Source organism: Parasteatoda tepidariorum, chromosome 6 (assembly GCF_982258835.1).
Source record: "Parasteatoda tepidariorum strain Cologne lab strain chromosome 6, Ptep-v5.0, whole genome shotgun sequence".
Classification (NCBI taxonomy): domain Eukaryota; kingdom Metazoa; phylum Arthropoda; class Arachnida; order Araneae; family Theridiidae; genus Parasteatoda; species Parasteatoda tepidariorum.
Genome location: NC_141760.1, coordinates 77366723 through 77388183, shown reverse-complemented (window position 1 = coordinate 77388183; position 21461 = coordinate 77366723). Strand labels below are relative to the sequence as shown.

General features: G+C 27.2%; 1 protein-coding gene across 1 annotated transcript in view; it reads left to right on the top strand.

Annotated features, from left to right (window-relative positions):
- The window catches only part of LOC107452480 (lachesin), a 180624-nt gene that overhangs the window by 120466 nt on the left and 38697 nt on the right, over positions 1-21461 (top strand). Inside the window, exon 2 of the mRNA XM_016068967.5 lies at positions 15578-15705. Within this exon, the coding sequence (XP_015924453.3) occupies positions 15578-15705 (128 nt within the window). The remainder of the gene's footprint in view (positions 1-15577; positions 15706-21461) is intronic.

Here is a 21461-nt window from a genome sequence, read left to right as displayed (position 1 = left end):
TGCTTAATTAATTTTTAGTAATAATTAAAATAAAATAAAGTTTTGTACTAAAATTCTTTACAAATTTAAATTTTTCTTTTCATTTAGGAGTATCGCTGAAATTCGCCATATTATTATTAACACCAATAATACTTAATTAGTTTTTGTAGTTGGTACTACTAGTATTTTGTTAATTAGTGTCGCTTTAATATGTACCAAATATAATAACAATAATACTTATAACGTGGTACAAATGCATCTAATATATCTAGGGCGAAAATTATTTTTTACCAATCCTGAAAAATGCCCAAAAACGAAGAAAAAAATTTGAAACAGCTAGGGGTAAACTTCGGTGTCCGGGGAGGGTCAATTTTTACACCCGATCAACCCGATTGCTTAAAAACTTCAATCGTTTGTGAGGAACATTATTTTTTAAAGAAAAAATATTTAAAATATATTTTTCTTTTTCATTAAAAAAGAAATTTCTCTCAGTTACACATTGACCATTTTTTTTTAAAAACTATAATCGAGATGATTCTGTTTTTTCTTTAAATATTTAAAAGAAAATATGAATGATGTTTGTCAATTAAGATGACTGTTTGTCTTTTCGTTGTCAATGACTATAATTTATACAATGTTAATTTTAACATTTTCTTGTACTTTTGCTATAGGTTTATTCTTTTATTTTTTAAAAAAAAATAAAGGAAAATCTTGTGAAAAAAAGAATAAGAACAAAATATTGATCAATAAATCAAAAATCAATGTTTGGTTAAAACAGTGAATTTGTATATTTTTAAATGAGCAAATCTGTTGATAAGTAATTGGAAAAAATTTTGCAAACTATAATTTGCAGTACGGTATTCCTCATTTTCTTTTTTTCATCTTTTAACTTTTTTGAAACCAGTTTTCGAAATTATTATCATTATGAGTATTCTCAATTCATATTTATCCCATCTCAGTGACTGGTGCCATTTTGCATATAAAATATCGAACATTAACTTTATTTCCAAAAGTTGAAATAAGATTGTGTCTGGAGGCTATTGTTTCATAAAATAGCCATTATGCAGCGTCGCATCATGATTTCCTAGACAATACTTTTATGAGTAATCAGTGTACGCTTCGAGCATCTTGAATAAATCTTAGAATGCCTATGACTGACAATTCTTTCTCAGAAGTTTATCCTGATCCTGCAGCCTCGACTTATATTGTTAAGAGGATTCTGCCGATAATCGGCTTACACGATTTATACTCCTTTCAGGCAAGAGAATTTTGGGAGAAATTAGGGTATAAAGAAGAATGATAACGGATACCTTCAAACAGCCCCTGTGACATTTTTACTTGTTTCTATGGCAACCAACCACAACGGAGGTTAGGTTTATTTGAAGTATCCTGTGTCAGTTATTCCCACAGGGGGTAAAGAAGGCAAAGATGAAAAGTTTACTTAATTCGGTCGACTCTCGACCCTAAGGAAGTTCGTCTTCCGAACATTGTTGTCGAATTAATGAAGTGAATTTTAGTGAGTTATGAACAAGTTTTTTGGCAATTTTTAAAATAATTCCATCTTTGTTTTCTTGTGTAATTTGGTAAAGAATTTTTCAATAAGTTTGTGTGATAATTTTAGACATTACAAAAATTGAAAGTAATGATGAAATTTTTTAAACTTTTTACCTACATTTAAAACAATTTAATCGATTGATTTCATTAAACAGATAGAATGAACTGAAAAACTTAATGCTTAACTAATAACAAATAATTGATGAAATAAATGCAAATAAATACAAACAAAGTAAAGTAAACAAATACAACTAATTAACATGATAAAGGTATTTAGTTTTAAGGTATTTGGTATTAAGACAGTTAGTAAAAGAAATTTATCATAACACCAATTTTCTCACTAAGAAAAGATGTATTATCAGAACTACCAGATTATGGTATCTGGTTCTAAGGGAATTCTAAAATTCTCTGTAATTTTTATTAAGGTGCTTTGATAGTGTTTTGATGTTAAAAAAAACAGTAAAATATAATTTCATAATATGTGATAAATTTTGGTAAATTTGACAAAATTGGGTAATTTTTTAATGATACCTTAGAGTATAAACTAAAAACCACTTATTCTATTAAAGTTACTTTTCAGTTTCGTATTTTGTTTATTAAACGTGTAGTAATATGAACAATAATTTTGAAAATTTGGATTTCAGGTTAAACCTTTACCATAGGAACAGAAAAATTTCCAAATGAATTATGTAAATACCGTATATTTTAGTTTTATTAACCAGAATAATGTTTTTATTTTATTTTATTTTTATTTTATTTTATTTTAACCAGAAATGTCATTATTATCCAGTAAGGTTAATAATGATTTACCAGAATGTTTTTTCCGTGCTATATTGTCAGTTTTTAATTAAAATTTAGAAATAAACTTGTATTAGAGGTGGATGTAATCTCTCCCTAACTACTTAATTCACCTCTTTTACAAATCCAACGGCAGGCCCTGCATTTAAAACCTATAAATATTCAATGTCTCAATCTTGATGTCAATTATAGAGCTTAACGTCTCATATTAATTTGTTTTCAATGTAACATTCGAGCTAGTAACATTCGAGCTTATTTTAATACTATGGATTTTGCAAATTGCAGAAGCTTATTAAGTGGAAGCTATTAACATAATAATACTTAGTAAAACACAGATATTAATAAAGAAATCTGAAACGAATATCCGGCTGTCATAATTAAGCGTTTTGAAAATGAGACACAGCACTATAATAAGCTGAGATAGTTAACAAGCAAATTTATTTAAATTGTTAGTGCTCTCTTTGAGCAGATAACAACACGCATTTGATATCGCCTTACTTTAATGAAACAAAATTAAGAAAATAAGAATGCATACGATTAAAAAATAATCTAATGAAACCATAGCGTTTTTTTAATTTCTTTGATTACTAATCATATTATCTTTTCATTTATTAAAACGATGTTCAATTACAAATGCTAGCTTTCTGTTAATGGAATGTACGTATTATTGGAGCTTAATGCCACGTAATAGCGCTCCTGACTATAAAATTTTTGTTTAATCACGCTTATCTTTGTTAACAGACTTCAGTTTTCAAGTTATTTACCCAAAACTTTTCCCCAAACGATCAAAGATTTTTCAAACTGATTCAAAAGCGTCTTCTTTAGTAATTAAGGCATTTAATGAATTCCGTGGGAAACATAAACATAGGGCGTCAGAAGTAATTACAACCAAGGAGGAAATCGTTAATTTGATTTTTAATTAATGCTTCTCAAGCTTATAATTAACCTCGCAAATCACTTTTTGTGTTTCAAACAAGACCATTATTTCCAGCAATATAATTAATAGAATCATATTTATATATTCCTTAAAAGTTTTAGTCCCCAAAAAAAGTTCTCCGGAAATTTATTCAAACTGAAATATAATTTTTAGTTTTTTGTTGAAGAAAAAGATTAAAAGATTGGTAAAATTTCAAAATATCACTGTAAGTTTTTTCCTTGCAGTATTTTTTGTGGTTAGAATATGAATTAATGATGTATATAGTTATATCATCTAATAAATATTTGAAAAAAATATATATTTAGGGAGTAAAAAATTGCGTCTGGAACATTGTCTGAACTCATTTTCTACTCGTAGCATTTATGCATTCGTTGTAGAAAAAGAATAAAATTTTCTTAGCGTCGTTGTTTTATATTTCCCTAAGAAGTTATTTTGCTTGAAATATCGTAGTAATAAAGGATTTTTCAGAAAAAAAAAATAATAGCATATCCTGTAAAAAAGTTTAACTTCTATCTGTCCCTCTTACGTGGGATCTACATGAACTATTTTTAATAAGAAAATTTTTTTGTATTGAAGCTTTGAACTGAAAGAACAAGAGAAGTACAAATATGTCTTCGATTTATATTTTTATTAATTATAGATCATTCCTTTTTAATAAACATACTATTTCCCTGTGATAATGGATTTTGTGAAACAGAAAAAAGGACTTAATGACATCACTCTAATCACATCAAGTTCGAGCACTTAATCACATCAAGTAAAATTTTATTCGAGTGATATAGGCCTTAACTGTGATGTAAACTGGAAGTTAAATTTTTCAAAAACTGATATTATTTCTGTGATGCTATTATTTTCCGATGTTTTTAAGCAATATTCATAAGACAGAATGAAAATGACAAGGAAACATTTCTAAAAGTAATAAAACTGACTTTCTTTCTCCCCAAATGAAAATATTATTAAAATAATGAACGTTCATTATTTATTATTTTTGTTGCAATCATTAATATTTATATTTGTTTTGCATTTACATATAAATGCACTAAATCGCGCGTATGCAAATTTTAAAAAAAGGATTAAAGGTTACAAAAAATATTAATTTAAAACGAATACTTATTTTATTGATGTTTTTTATTAAATTATTTTTTGCTAGAACTAGAAAAATTAGCTTTTTTCTTCGCAATTCTTAATTTTGTAGATGTGTTTTTGTTAAATAAAGTATATGATCATAAGCTAAAAACTTTTAGACCTTCGTTTGAAAAGAATAATCAAATTTTGAAGAATCATCGACTGTTATCATAATTTTAATAAGGTTTCCCTTTTTGTTTTAGAAGATTACTAGACACTTTCAAATCACATGTGTTTCTTTCATTCACGTTTAAGCAAGTCATGAAAATGGACGCCTGTTTTTAAGCGCTTGAAATATGCCGATTGTTATTTATTATTTATATATATATTTTCCTAAGAGAATGAATTTTTTAATTAGGTTAAAAAATATCATATTTTGTTATTTTTTGTTTTCATTACTGATTATATTTATTTTAAGTTTAAAATTTAAAACCCGCCCCATATCCAACTTTTGAAAATCCGAATACGGTTTAAAGTTTCTAAGAAATAATAACTTCCAACAAGTTCTGGAATTTTTTTTTAAATTTTATTTATCCCGAACTATCAAATCATTTTTTTAATTCCAAATTTTGTTGATACGTTTTGTTAAATAAAATATACATCCATAAGGCAAGATCTCTTAGTTCATTTGTTTTGAAAATATGAGTAACATAAATCATTCCACTCTTAATACATTTTTATTTTTAGTTAGATAAGACTATTTACTATCTCAAAATTTTCAATATCTTTGCAGAAACTAAATGATGTCCTATTAAAAGTAAGAAATAAAAATCCCGTTTTGAAAATTTTTGAAATTACAAAATGTGGAATTTATAGCGTGTCTTAAACCTTGAAATGGAGTAACAATCTACGAAGACTATGAAGCAATAGAAAGTTTGATGTATGCTTTTGAGGCTACCAAGAGAAATTTCCTTGAGAGCGTTTTAAAGGGAACAAAATAAACTCTTTTGTATTCAGCTAGTTTTCCAAACACGTACATTTCGTTCAGACCTTTGTAATAAATTTCCTACCACAGCACTTTAGAATCCAGTACATTTCACAAAATAAAAATGAAAATTCAAACGATGTTTTTCTGAAAATACATATTCTTTCTTCCTGTTTCCACTTTTTCTCCCAGAAATTCTTTTCGCTTTGGAAATTGGATTCAATTCATTTTGATTTTCTTTTTATATTACCATCGAAGAAACGCGTGGAATAGAAATGCGATGGAACGTTGTTTCACGGAAACTTTATTTTTTATTTATCTCGTTTCTCCGCCCTCTAGATGGTTAGAAATGTTATGCTCTTCTCTCTACTTAAAGTTTTCTTCCCATTAGCAAAAGGGTGAAAGGATGAAATGGTCTTTATTAAGGTCTTTATTTATGTATAGATATATGGACAGGTATCTTGGCTTGCCGATTGACCGTCATGGATACTAAAATATTTTAATAAATTAAACAATTCAGAGAATATTGATATTTTTCAGAAATAAATGAACAATCATCATTTTTTAAAAATTCAATCCTTTATTTAATTTTATTTTCTACTAAGATCTACTAAGTCTTTATTTGATTTAGTAATGAGGATATACAATAAAAATTTCGACATTTTTTCATAAAATATTAGTGTTTTCCGACATAATTACATTAATTATCAAATTTTATTTAGTTATTTTCATGCATCATTTGAAATCCAAGGTTTCGATATCAAAATATCGTAGGAGAGCTTTTTATTCTAGACACAATATTAAATGCTCGTTTAGGAAAAGGGATACAGCTCAGAATGCGTGAGTAAGAAAATTCCACAGCTAAAAATGGTTGTGCTCAAATATCTCAAATAGCGTATTTAATAAAATGGACATTGTTGTTTAAGAAAATGGATAAAGCGATTCTCTGAAATGGACATACGATTAGATTTTATTTTATTTTACGACCAATGATGAACAGCCGACATGATTCTGATTTCAGAACTACTCATGTTCAAATCAATAGCCTTATAACTTTGAGCCCAATCCGAAGGACTAGGAAACTCCTGGATCAAGTATTGGAAGAAATTTGCCCGTGTGGACCACATTTGCAATACAAGGAGTAGGAAATCACGGATATCTTCCATGATTAGCCTGGAGATAAGGGGGATCTAACCATGATTTGTACAGGCACTGTGGTCGATGCGAACCAGGTAAGGAATTTGTAGAAAACAGCTGTCGCTGGCATTCGAACATGGGGTACCTCAGTAAGAGGCGAGGGCTCTATTCCTTGACTACTAAGGCTCAAATAGCATTAGATTTGTTTTTATAAACAACCCTTGAAGAATATTGCTTTTTTTTTCTTTGCAAAGAATGAACTGAGGAATCCAAATAAATTCATAATGCGATATCATCAATTGTCTTAAAAGTTTAGTATATTTATTATTTTAATATCGTTCAATGATTGAAACTAAATTTTCAATATATCCAGTCATTCTGATCTCAAAGACTTTACTCAATAATAATTATACTTAGTGTATGAAAACGTAACGAATTGTAAAAACAAAATTTCTTCTTAAGTGCTAATATTTGGGTTGAATATTGAAAAGGCGTGTTTTTCACTTCTTTAAATTTTTTAAACACACTTTTTGAGATGCGTCTATTTTCTTATATATGCCTTTTGAACAAATTTGGATACCGTGAATTCATTCCCTAGAAGAATTCATATTTACTCTTGTTAAGTTTATTTTTATTACAATTTCACAGGTAAAAATATTTTTTTAGCTCAAATTAATAAACACATTGAAGTTCAATTCATCGAACCATTAAGTTTGCACCCTATCATGTTATAAGTCGATAATCAGATCAAAGTTAAGGTTCTCATTTTTTTACCTTTTAATTTTTGTGCACTGCACATGTCTCCTCCCTCTTTGGCTTAATAAAATGTATTAAATTATTTTTACGGTAGCCTTAATATCTTGACCTTAAAATAGTTTATGAAATTTTAAAATTGTTGATCAAAGCATTCGAGCAACTTTAGGCGTTGCGTAATAAAAGTCTATTTCAGTGACTATTTCTAAATCATGACGAAATTCATTATCAGAATTCAGAATTTTCATAAGGTTGAATCAAAGCGAAAATCAGTTAATACATTGGTATTTAAACATATTTCAAAAGTATTAGTAGAACAGAGAAAAATAAGTACTGGAAGAAAACTGGAAACTGGAGGAATTGTTTAATGAAATATGCACTTATCAGCTTTTAATACATAAAACAGAAGTTTTATTTTTTTAACTCATAATAAGACGCAATTCTGTTTTCCATTTCAGTTTTTCAAACGTTGAATTTTTTATATTAAACTGTGAAGAAATTCCGGATTAAATAACGTTAAAAAGTACTGGCTCCCTGAGTGTCGGTACTTTTTACTGTAAAATCCATTTCCCTCTCGTGTATTTACAAAAAAAAATAAATCTGATATAGTATTTGCAGTAAAATCACTGTAATTAAACAAATATTACTAAAAAAATTTATGTTTAGAAGTTAACGGTAAAAGGAGCTTTTAAGGTAAAATGTATGCCAGTACTTTTCCCAGTGCAGTTAAAATTGTATTAAAAGAAAAATGATTTCTCCCCACTTCTTCGAAACTTATTCTACATTCGGAGTAAAATAGAGAAATAACGCCAAATACTTATAAAAAATGCTTATGATTTTTGCATATGAAGCTTATAAACTTCAAAATATATATTTTTTTTAATAATTTTTTTTTCTTAATTTCAGTTTTAATTTGAAAAAAAAAATCTTCGTAATCTCTAAAATGGGGTTATCTTAATCCTTACACACAAAGTTTTTATTAAACATATTTTTCATACTGTTTTCCTTATTCCGTATAAATTTATGTCAATATATGTGAAAAATTTTATATTTAGTATTTTAATAATTTATGATTATGAAATACAGCGTGAAAAACTGCTGTATTTTTCTGCGATAAATGTAAAATGCTCCAAACACGGTTCACTTCGACGCAATATCTTTATAGAAATTTTCACTTATATTCATTCATTTGGAAATATGAGAAACTGTTATTCACAATTGAAATTTCTTTAAATTACAATATTATTGATAACTTTTTTATATTTTTTTCTCTCTTTAGTAGCAATTGGACCTTTTTTTGCAAACAAAAAGTACTAAAATGTATTTTTTCTTCTTATTAGAGCGTCATAAAAAATACAAAAATAGAACAATAGTGTCCCATCAGCCTTAAAAGGTCAATTACACCCAGAAACTCCTTTTTACACAAAAATGTTAAGCCAGACCTTATTTAGCATTAAAATAAACTCCGACGTTCTGATTAAAACGAAACAAAATATCTGTGCATGTATATACCTCAGCATTTCTTTAACTTTCCTGTTATCCGGCTAGCCATATTTATATATTTCCTTCCTCAAAACTATTCTAAGTGTACAACTTACGCCTCATTGAGTTTGCTGCCTAAATTCTTTGTTATCTTTTCCGATTTACTAAATCCATGGCAGGCTTCAGGGATTTCATAACCAGATGTTATGGTTCCAATTTTTCCCTACTCACTACAGATTTACTTTCCTGCGGGACAAGGGTTAAGGCCCAAAACTTTTCTTTTGAAACCATTAGGGAATCTTCTTTGATTTCTTTTTTCGCCTCCGAATTGTAGAAATCACTCGAGGAGGGAAACAGTTGCGAGTCATGGTACGATATTTTCTTACATTTTCTGTTTCCTCCCACCCTGTTTTGGAAAATACAGCTTTCAATAGCTATGGTAGAAGTAAAAAATTTCTTTTAGAAAATCATATGTGTCTCATTTTTTTCTTTTTTTTTTAAGTTCAAAATCATGTTCTGTATTTACATTTAAAACAAAAATATTGTAGAAGAAAATTTGTGTTTTGAATTTGATCGAAACATTGGATTTAGAGTTGCATAAAAAAGGAATGGAGTTTCATAAAAATTGTAATTTATTGGGATTGAAAATTACATAAATTAAGTGGGGGAAGCAAATTTCCTAATACATATGTACAATTATTTGATCTTGACCAATTTGAATGCTGGAATTTCAAATCTGAAATCAATTTTGATCCAAAATCTGCATTTTTATTTTAATGACCTGTTTGGATTATTTTTGGTCGAAATATATACGATGAAAAACCGAAGATAGCATACATATTCCGACAAATTTTTATGGGAATTATGAGACATGGCCTGGATTAAAATTGCAGAGTCTTCCGTAGCTGAAACTTCAGTTAACTTGTTCAAAAGCCTATGCCTATGAATATATATATATATATATATATATATATATATATATATATATATATATATATATATATATATATATATATATATAACGTTTATTATTATATTCGTACATTTCAACAAAAATTGACTGAAAATGTAATTTAAAAAAAAATGTAGCTTAGAGGGTAAAAGTATTTTAGGAACATGGAAGTGCCTAGAATCTTTCGAAAAAATCATGCAAAATAAAATAAACAAAAATAAATTGTTTCTCAGTGTTATCTGATCAAAATCACTTACATACTTATGAAAAAGGAAAATTTGAAAATAAAGGATGATTTTTACTGTAAATACATTACTATCTATAAAAATTTACAGCAAAAACATAAAGTTTAACTATAAGAAAAATACTAAATCAATTATCTTCAAGATTCGACAATTAAATTATTTAAAAAGTCAGCTTCTTACTCTCTGTATCACGTCATCGTGCAAATAAATATTTTAAAATCAAGCGAAATCTAGACACGATTTCAAAGTTGAGTAACAATACTACCATTTTTAGTTATTATCATTACTCAAAAATAAAACAAAAAAGCTTCAATTTAATAAATTATGAATTAAGTTTTAGTTTAATGGATTCATCCCTATGAAAAGGTTTTCCTCATAAATATTTTTTTAGTGTATATTAACTTGCAAGTATTCTACTTTTATATAAAAAAGAACACTTTAGTCTTCTTTTCTGTGTTTATTTTTTGGTTTTAAATGCTACAAATTGATCTTTTTTAAATTTATTTGCTTTATAAATAAGATAAAAATGCAGATATATAGAAAGCATTAAATTGATATTTTTTTCTATATGTAACCTTTTTAATTTCTTACTTTCATGTCTGTAACTTTCAGTGCAATTAGGCGTTCATCCACTAACCAATTTACCTGATTACTCCAAATTTTACTAAGAATTTCACCTTGATGCAAGTTTCCAATCACACCCTGGCCATTGCAAATAGAAGTGGTTCTCTTTTTATCGATTAATAAAAGTTTTTATCAAGGAAATTTCAGGCTATTTTTCGTTAAACATTCAAATTAAGCCTGTAGCACTATATTTGTCGACATAACTACTTTCAATCAATCCTGACCATTAAAACAGAATTTGTTGTCATGAGAATTTTGACCACTTTCTAATCAGTGAAAATCTCAAGTTTCAAATGGATCTTTGCGTCTTCTGAGAATGAAAATAAATACCAGAATGTTTCTAGAATGCTTCAAGTAAAATTTATCTCCATTTTATTAGGAAACAGCATTTTCCCCACATTCTGGAAAAAATAGCAGCCCATAACCAGAACGATTGGGAAATAAAATTAAATATTTAAACCTACATTTTTCAAGTGGATAAAAAAAGAAGAAAATAATTAAATTTCTGAACCAAAAATCATTGTTTCGTAACAGCATCACATTTCTGATAAACATTTATGAATTCAATTTACCAATGTCTTTCAATGAGTCATTAACAATGATCGATTTCTAAACAGTTAAAAACTAGAGTTCCAAATGGCTCTGCCTCTAATAAAATTAAAAATTACTTCTGCTTTAGAAATGCTCATAGCAAAATGCGTCTCCATTTTATCATTACATTAAATTAGACCGAGGTCTGACATAAACAAAACTAGATCTAAGCAATTGTATAAATAAAATAGAAATCTCAAAACTTACGTTTTTCAAGTAGATTAAAAATAAGGAAAATTCTCATTTCTACAAAGTCTTAAAAAAAATTTTTTTGTAGTAAATTTTTTCTGTCACCTCTTTCTCCTGTCATTTCAGGTCTGACGAAAATAAATCCATGAGCCCATAATAAATTATTCCTCTTATATGATTTTTGCTGTTTTTTATTTTGTTTCACAGCTTGAAAAATAATGTTTACAATATTGCTTTTTACTTAATATTTTGTAATTAAAAAGAAAAAAAAGAAAAATAACTTGTTGTTGCTCTCGTAGATGGTTAAGGCAAGGGGTGATACTGTACATAAGAAAAAACTTATAAACATAAAATATTGAGTTATGCCATGCGTTAACTATAAAAATATCCCGTTTTATTTACAAAAAAATCTTTTGATGCTTTTTCTAACTTTCTAACAAAAATTTCTTCATTGAAAAAGTAGTGTAATTAAAGTTATTTACTAAGTGCATATATTTTTCAGCTCACTATAATATATTTAAATTATGCATGTTAATTAAACGAACATTTAAAGAAGACTTTAATAACAAAAGAGGTTTTTAAAAAATATAAATATTCTAAAATATTCAAATTTAAATGTATTTTAGTCTCAGCTCAATTAAATATTTTAACTTGATTTTATTCATCAGCCTATTTCGTTTTTTTTAATTATAGCTATTGTTAGATTTAAAAGAACAGTTTGGAAGTATTTCATTAATAATTAGTAAGGCCTTCCTTGGAGAATTAAACAGAAAATGATTTAAATGAGTTATTTCAAGTGGAAATATTTCTTTTAATTTCTTCTTCAAAAACAATTAAACATGGATAGATATATTTTTTTAAATCAATTGTGCCTTAATTCCATTTAAATGAAGGATCATTTTACGCAAGTTAAAATGCTTTGTTTAATTTAAATATGTTTTATTGTGGGAGAAGTTTAATTTCAGATTATTTCTTTATTATGAAGTATCAGAGAAAAATATAAATTTGAAATACACGCATTTATATATTTTATCTGATTGACTATATTAAGAATACAACTTAAGCTTATTTACTATGGCTCTATTTTACTTATTATCAGGCAGTCAAATTTATTTCTTTTATTATGTTTACATTTGTGAAAATGTTGGATTTACATCGCAATAATTTTAAGAGCTTAGTAGACGAAGATTTTCAGCTATATATTTGTTACACTGTTAGAAATTTCGCAGACAAAAATGGCTCAATAACTATTTATTTAATTATTTTACCATATTCTAACAAAAAATTCACATAACAATAAAAAATATAGTACTCAAACTGTTTACTGTGAGAAAAACTGTTTATTTTCTGCTTTTGCCTAAAACGTTTATGATTACCAGAATTTCATCTCATTGACTAAGTCCACCTAATTAAGCCACTTAGTCCGTATCAGCTGGGTACGTATTATAGGTGAGATGGCAAAATCTGTTAACCTCATGACCGACATAAAGATGGTCGAGTTTATGTATTTCATTCACTATATTTCCCCTTTCCCTTCAAGATATGATGAGTTTCCAGTGTTTTTTATCCTTAATTTATGAACCTGGACTATTATAATATAATACTCTCATTCATGCATAGATGGCAGCACCATAAAGCAGCTTAGCACAAAAAAGACTTGTATTTTCCTTCTTTTTACGATTGAAACAACCAGATTAACTAATTAATCCAAATTCTACGGTTCAGTTGGTAAGACACAAATTAACCACAACCTAAGAGCAATGCCCATTCCCTAAAGAAAAGTTTAGCTCCAATGCCAAATTGAAATTTTTTATAGTTTAAAAACCAGGCACGTTCGATATTGTTAAAAACTGTATAGTCTTGTAATCATGGATTTTTAAACATATCAACTGTGAACGGTTTCAAAAACAAAAAAAGCAATTAATTTCTTATTTAACTTAAACTTTACTACTAATTAATGTACATCCTGCTGTCAGTTTTTTGCCAGAATTTTAGATTGAAAATTCTTACAGTGCAGTAGATGGAAATTTTCATCAACATTTTTGTATATTCTGTTTAATATCCAGCTTTTTAAGTTCAGCAATTGTGGAAAAGCTGATTGCAAAAGACAATTTCAACTCTTCTTATTTAATAACTATTGTAAAAAAACATGATTTAAATATGCAGGTGTCATTTTAATAAGCGTAAAGTTCTTTGCTTGCTCAAAACGGTTCTCCGTGTACTTTTTAACAAATTATTATTGTAATTATTATGTAATTATTTAAACAAATATATACACCTCATTTGGAGTCAAACATCACCGGCATATATTATTTTATTACAGTGTTTCGAAGTAAAATATCGTTGCAGAGATTTATCTTTTTTGTGGGACATTTTAAATAAACATTTTAGAAGCCTTAGTGTGAGCATTCTAATTAATTTTGGCTTAGATTTATTTAATACTGTTATTTGGAAACAAATTTTTCAAATTGATTAAATGTAGTACATATCAATATGAGTGATTCGTGAAGATAAACTGGGGAAAAAAAACTTCACTCAATAATAAAAGATTAGGGTAGTTTAGGGGTTTGGTTCCCGTTTGAAATTTTGAGACCAATTCCATTAAAGTACTTTTTTTAGCAATTTGGTACCAAATTCTTTGTCCATAGTGGTTAGTGGGATGTAGTTACTTTGTAGAATTAAAGCATTATGGCCGTTTCAGATACTACATCTTAAATCGAATATAATGTAGAGATATTTATCCAGAAAAATGAATAAAATTACTTTGGAAAAACTGATTTATTATATAAAAGCTAACTTGAACATGACTATATTCCAAAATTATAAAGTAAAAGAGAACTCCCTCAAAGGGATCAAGAAAATCATTCTATTTACTAAAACAATTTTGTCAGATATAAATTTAAAGGTAGGGACCGGGAGACCCAGGAGGCTTCGGTCCAATCACCAATAATTTGAAATCAAAAGAAACATGAATTGATCTCAATGGACAGTTAGGAGCATGGGAAGACATCTATGGTTGCCGATTTATCGAAAGATAACACAGTCAAAATTTAAGCTAAGCCCCATTATCAGTATTAAATTTGAAAATAATTTGGCGAAAGCGAATCGATAAAAACACTGCGAGAATTAGTTTGACCTAGTAACTGAAGCATTTTTGTGGAGAGAAATATAGAATAAAGAGTTATAAATTGATTTTTGTTTTCGATTTAGTAGTGAAAGGGAATTAAGGAGTCTTACATTAATATTAAAAAAAAGTTAACCGTTACATTGATTGTTAAGACACGAATAAAATAATTTTTTGTTGCTTTTTTCAAATAAAAAATAATTAATAAAAGTTAATTAATAAAAATTACCAAATTGAAATTAATAAATTTATAATAGTTAATTAAATAAAAATTATGTAATTGGTTTAATTTAATTAAACATTGATTAAGAATTATTAAAAAAAATAAGTTTAAGAAATTAAAGAAATTTTAAAAGCTAGGAAATATGTAATGCCTATCATGGCATCACAGAACCAATTCTTTGAACTAAATAAAGAAAGTATATGAAATGTGAACCTAAAAAATTAAGAGTCTATGATCTTTACATATAATTTATTTGTATGGAAAGACAATAGATAAATATTTTCTAAGCTTCATCTAAAATTTTTAATCATTGGAAGAATTCGAAGTATTTTGATGTACTCAGAAATAATTTATAGCAACTAAAGTGAAGTTTACTTTATCTTGACAGTTCTTATCCAATGATTTATAAGTAAATTGACCAACAAAGTTGTTATGGATGGTAGGTCATGTAATGGATACGTTCCATGATTATATTTCAGATAGATTTCAAGAAACGGAATTTACCTAGTTAAAAGTTAGAAATGTAGTCCTCAACTTTTCTCTGGATAATGGGAAAATTTATTTTACACAACATTTCCGTAGTAATAAATACAATCAAAGTTTTTTTCAAGCATTTTGATTAATTACATATTTATTTTCGATTTAAGTAAAAAAAAATCATTTAGACAGATTGATTGAATAATAGAATTGAAGAAAATTCTATTTTTACATGCTAAAGTATACATTAGTACATGGTAAGAGAGCTAAACGCAATTTATATGTCATTCATTAAGATTATATATCTCAACATTGTATTACATTAAAAAACAAACATATTTTAATAACTTTTATCTGTATCAATCTGTTTAATCTGTATCAATATTTTTATTGTATCATTGCGAATATTTAATTGTAGAATTTACTTCATTTATTAAAATGGGTTTGTGTTTGATTTTTCAGTTAATTCAGATGCATTAGCAACCTCATCAGAAGTTCCAGCGTTTGCAGAACCTATACCAAACACAACAGCAACTGTTGGTCGTGAAGCAATAATGAAATGCACGATCGACAACCTAGACACATATAAGGTATGAACGTGAACCATGTCACAATAATAAGCTGTACTTTAACATTTTCATAAGTAAAATTATTTCTTGTATTTGTATTGTAATGAACTGAAAATGAGCAAATTACTGGAAGTGAAAAGCATTAAAACTAGTTCAATCAATCTTCAAAAGCTGAATTTTTCAAAAGTCGTCTAGCAATATCTCATTTCCGAAGATAACGAATGAAGATAAATGTCTCCCATCTTTGCAATAAATACTCAGATAAAGACAAACATCTACCATGTATTCAATAGAAAATAACTACATCATGGAACTGTACTGTATCATTAAATACTTAATTTAAATTGAACTATATCATTGAAAATTGATTCCGAACTGAACTGTATCATTATTATATTGAATAATCTTATGTGAGCATGCAAGGAATAGAGATGGTAATGAATCGAAAGTTTTTAGAAGGATAAATGCTAATTTGGAGACTGAATTTATTGCACTTTTATAGCACTGCACTTTTATAGCACAGTTTTGGCAAAGTTGACATTTTTACATCACAATATCAGGTTTTTACAGATTGCCTAGGCCATGATTACCTAGGCCTCTCTAAACGTCTTTATTAACACCTATTAACAGTTATTGACAACGTGTGAGGAACATCAGGGATTGAGGTTAGATCGACAAAATATTAGCAACAATATAACATTGTTCCTTACTATTATTTAAATGTAGGTTTTTCCTGAAATTCTACAAAAAATAGTACGATATACAAAAACAAAGCAGTCCTCGCATGTAGGGGAGAGTAAGAGACGAAGATTCTGGTGAAATTAGCTCTATTTTCAGCTTTACATTTTCTGAATTAAATTCTGTTACGTAAGAAGAAAAAGCTGTCACGTTGACGTTTTTTAGTTGTTAAATACACAGTGACAGTGTAGATAAGTTTGTTTTGCTGGGCCAAATCTCTAATGCATTTTTTTCAACTACCTTATTTATTGGCCATTAGATCACATTTACATTTTAGCCATGCTTATTATACCTTAACCATAAGGTTATTATACCTATACCATAAGGTTACGTACCCTGACAAATAATAAGGCAAATAATGAAAACTTAATAACATTTTTATTTAAATGCTATTTTTGCAATCAAAATGTAATGAATTTAATGATGATTTTTTCTAAATTTTGACGTATTACTCTTCAACTTTAATTTCGTAAATGGTTTTTGAAGTTGAATCCACAGTTTAATTAATTAGAATTTAATTAATCAATTAATAAATATATAAATAACACTTCTCTTTACTTAGTTCGCAAAAATTCAATTCAATTATATTTTGAATATGAATATTCAAAAAATTTAATACATTGTGATAACGGTTTAAAAAAAAACATTTTTCATCAAAATTATTCGAAACAATTCATTTTCTCTTTTTAACTTATAATCATTTGCAACAGGATATTTGAACATATTCTCTTTTACTTTACATACAGATTTACTTCAAAGATAGTACAAAGCACAATACAGCAGAATAAAGATAATTTTCTTCGTACCAGTGCTCGTTATCTTAATGGTCGCTCGATAAAATAATAATACGAGAGTAGAAAAAAAGTAGTGAAAAATGAAGGAAAACAAAAAAATTCTCCGAAGGGAACGATTTCATCTGGAATCATTATCCCCATACCAGATTGCAAGATGCTACGTTATTTCAATTCGGTGGCCATATTTAATGGTTGACTGAAGCTTGGGTTATGGAATGAAATCGTGAAGACAAATGCGTTTGTGTAGTCGAGATTTCCTTCTTTTTTCTAAATCTCGACATCAATCGTCTTTATATAGCTTTACATTACCTTTAACATAGCAACTGATTGTTCACCTTGCAACAAGACATTTCTTAATTCTGTCTATTCTTAGGGCAAGATTGTTATTCATAAAATCTTTTCAAAAGCAAAGCCATTTTGGAATGTTAGCATTTTTGAGCCACTTACTGGAAATCGTTTTCTACCTTAATGAGTTAGATCTGAGAATAAGTCATTTCTATTCATCTTACTTTTTTTCAACGAATTTTTACATTCAAATAGAAAATGAATTCCTTAGTAATCTAAAATTTTAAATAAAGAGGCAAACTGACTATATTCTGAATTTAATGTAAATAAATGTTTTGGCTTTTGTTGATAGAGAATTCTTTGGCGCTTACTTCCACACATAGAGGAGCACATAAAGTCTACCTGAGAGCATATAGTACCTCATAAAACATATTTCTTCAGAAAAAAAAAAAAAAAATGTATATATATATATATATATATATATATATATATATATATATTTATTTTTTTTTTTCGCCAACCCCCGGAACTGCTTTCGCAGTTCATTTCGGATAGCTTCGCAATCTGATGTTCGCTTTGCTCGCTCATTGGATACGTTCTTAACGTCTAGCTTTTGTATACTTTTTTGAACACTGAAGTTCCGAAAACTTTTCACTGTGGAAAATTCTAAACCTGTACATTTCAATATTAATTTGAAATCGCAAACAGTTCACATATTTTTCTTAATCTCACGATTCTAAATTTCAGTTGTTGAGAAAACTAACTGTTGCAAGCTTTGTTTTAAAGTCCCACGAGAGGGTTAAAGCCATGTGTTGTGAAACAATATGAAATAGTCTGCCACTTAACGCCGGAAGTAAAGCATCGGCTTCGATGAAGATAATTTTGTATTTTTAATTCTCTAAAGGGTGCCATCCTAATAATATGGAATTTGTGAAATAAATGTATATATTTTTGTATAATTTAGATCTAATAATGTAACAAAATGCGGTATAGTAAAGTGCTCAACTCAAAATAAAATAGCAATAGCATTACACTTCTCATCTCTGCCACCGCTAAAATGCTAAGATTAAAGATACAATGACTCATAACGAGTAAAACATTACTCCACTCTCATGGCAAAAATTATTTCATTCAGATGCATTTTTTCAGCTGTTAATTGATCAAAACCGCATGAAAAACGTTTAAGAGAAAAACAGATTTCATTTATGTTTGAAATCAATAAAAATATACCACGAAAATAGTTTTTCACTTTCAACTCCTTATAATGCAATGTCAGGAGGACCATCGGGTGAGTTATTTTCTTCCTCACTAAAGAAAAGTTATTTTTCTATTTCTTCCTAACACACACTTCAAAAAATGCACTTTTTGAAGATCACAAGACTTCACGTAGGATAAAGTTCAGGTAAAATTACTTTACAGTAGTGTAATGATATTTCTGGTAAACCAAGTTCAATTCAAGTTAAAATATTCAATTTCTCCGACACTAAACTCATTTAAATTTAAGTATTGAAATTTAAAAATTAAATATTAAATTTAAATATTTACATTTAAAAATTAAATATTAAATTTAAATAGAACAATTTAAAAAAAATGATTGGTCCTTCTTGAAAAGTTCATTTAATTAAGGGCAAGAATATATAGACTTAGTAAATAACCTCAAATACACTACTTTTTTTAAAAATAAATCAAGATTAGTGAGTTAAAAGAAGCAACATATTTTTTTCCTTAAAACTGGATACTGTAAAAGTTAATGCATAGTTTATATTATTATTTTTTAACGTTTTGTGTAATGCTGATGTAACAAGTGGACTAGAACAAAAGGCTTCATGCTAGATCGAGAATTTCCGTGCTTTATATTAATTACATTTCTGAAAAAGAAAATCCATATATCTGGTTAATAAAACCGAAATATACTATATTTAAAGCCATTTACTTAATACTTCTTCCCCGTTTATATGATTATAATTAATAGTAATTCAGGTTTTAAAAATTACAGTTCTTATTATCACACATTCAGTAAAAATTGAAAAACTGACAAGTAAATTTCATCGCAGAAAATAGTTTTTAAGCCATGATCTAAATTTCAAGAAAAAATAACCGAAATTTACTCCATTTACCAATATACTCGCTTATTATAAGACCTTATTATATTATCAATTTTACCAAAATTGTTTATGGATTACTTAGTTAAAAAGTACCTAGCATTTTAGTGTTCCCACAGAGCCAGAAACATGGTTACCAGAATATTTATCATATTCTGGTAATAATGATCATATTTTTTTCTCAGTGTATCTTGCTACATTACTTCGTTCTTTTTTCAAACTTACCAGTTACGGGTAATCAATAATGTTGAAAGATATTGCTGCTATTTTCATTTTCTTCTTGCGAAAACTTAATACAATTTTGAGATTTGGACAGACCATCGCAAATAGCATATTGTGCAACTCTAGTGCTACGTAAATAAAATACCTACCTGCGTGAAATTTGAGCAAACATTCCTATTGTAGATATTTTTGTCTTTCATAGAGTGCAAGTTCACGTAATTCAGTGAACAATTTATACGACAAAACAATATGCACTATTTTAATAATAATTTTAAAATAATAATTGTATTTTAAATAATAATTGTGGCATAAAAGAAAAGAAGAATAGGTCAATCTCTCTATTTTATTTTTGATTCATTTTATCGTTGTTTTAAAAATTTGATGTGCGTATTAACTCAAATCTGCAAGCCCGCTATAATCACAATTTTTATGCAACCTTAAATTGTTGTTATAACGGATATATACTGTATTCGCAAAAATGATTTTTTAAAATAAAAATTGAAGAATAAATAAAGTTCAATATTAAATGCAAATAAAGTAAAAAAATGCATTTTCAAGGTGTTATGAATTGTAAAAGACTTAAATATACATGTATTATATTTCATAAAACTAAATAATATGATGCAAAGAGTAAGAAATTACTCCAGTCTTATGAAAAAAAGAAAATAAGATGTTTAGGGAAACATCTGACTTTCAACAACTTTTTTTAACATTTTTAATTAGATACATAGCTTTAAATTAAATAGTTTTTCCTTGTCTGAAACGTTTCAAGATTATAAGAAACAAACCAACGTTAATATTAAGTTTTTTTGACCCAAGCAATACAATCAAATGGGAACTTTGCACTAGAGTAAATTATGAAACAAAAAGAAAAAAAAAATTTAATGATGCTTTTCATAATTCTTATAAAAATAAAAGCCAATGCTCCAGTTTAATTTATCTACTTCTATACATTGTTTTAATAAAAAAAAAACATATTAGTACAATATTACATAGGAAATTACATAGGACGTAATGAAGTTTTACATTGGAAGGCTTTTTACGAAACAATTTATAACACGTATCAATAAACAAAAATCCGTTTCAAAAACTGTAACAACTTAAATGATTAAAATAAATACTCAGACTGGAAAATTGCGTTTTAAATTTTTGACCAACGACCTTTCAGATTTTTAATAACTTGGAAACATTAAGTTTTGAGAAATTTTTTTGAAGGGCCGCATAAAAAAAAATGATACGAATGCTCAAAAGAGTATTGTACCTAATAGAGAAAAAAAAGTAAACTATATAGTTATTTAATTAAAATACTAATAGGATAAAAAGTTTATTATAAAATTTTCCAAAGTTTAAATTTTGTGTAATTTTTTGAATTAGTAAATCCCGTAATCCAGAGTAAACGAAAATTAAATAATACATACTATTAATGCACAAGATAAATAATAAAGTAATACATACGATTATTGTACTTAATAGAGAAAGAAAAGCAAATTATATAGTTATTTTATTAAAATACTTATACGACCAAAAGTTTTTTATTATTACATAATTATTGGAAAGTTTAAATTTTGTGTAATATTTTTTCGAATTAGTAATTCTCGTAATCCGGATTCAACAAAAATAAAATAATACATACTAA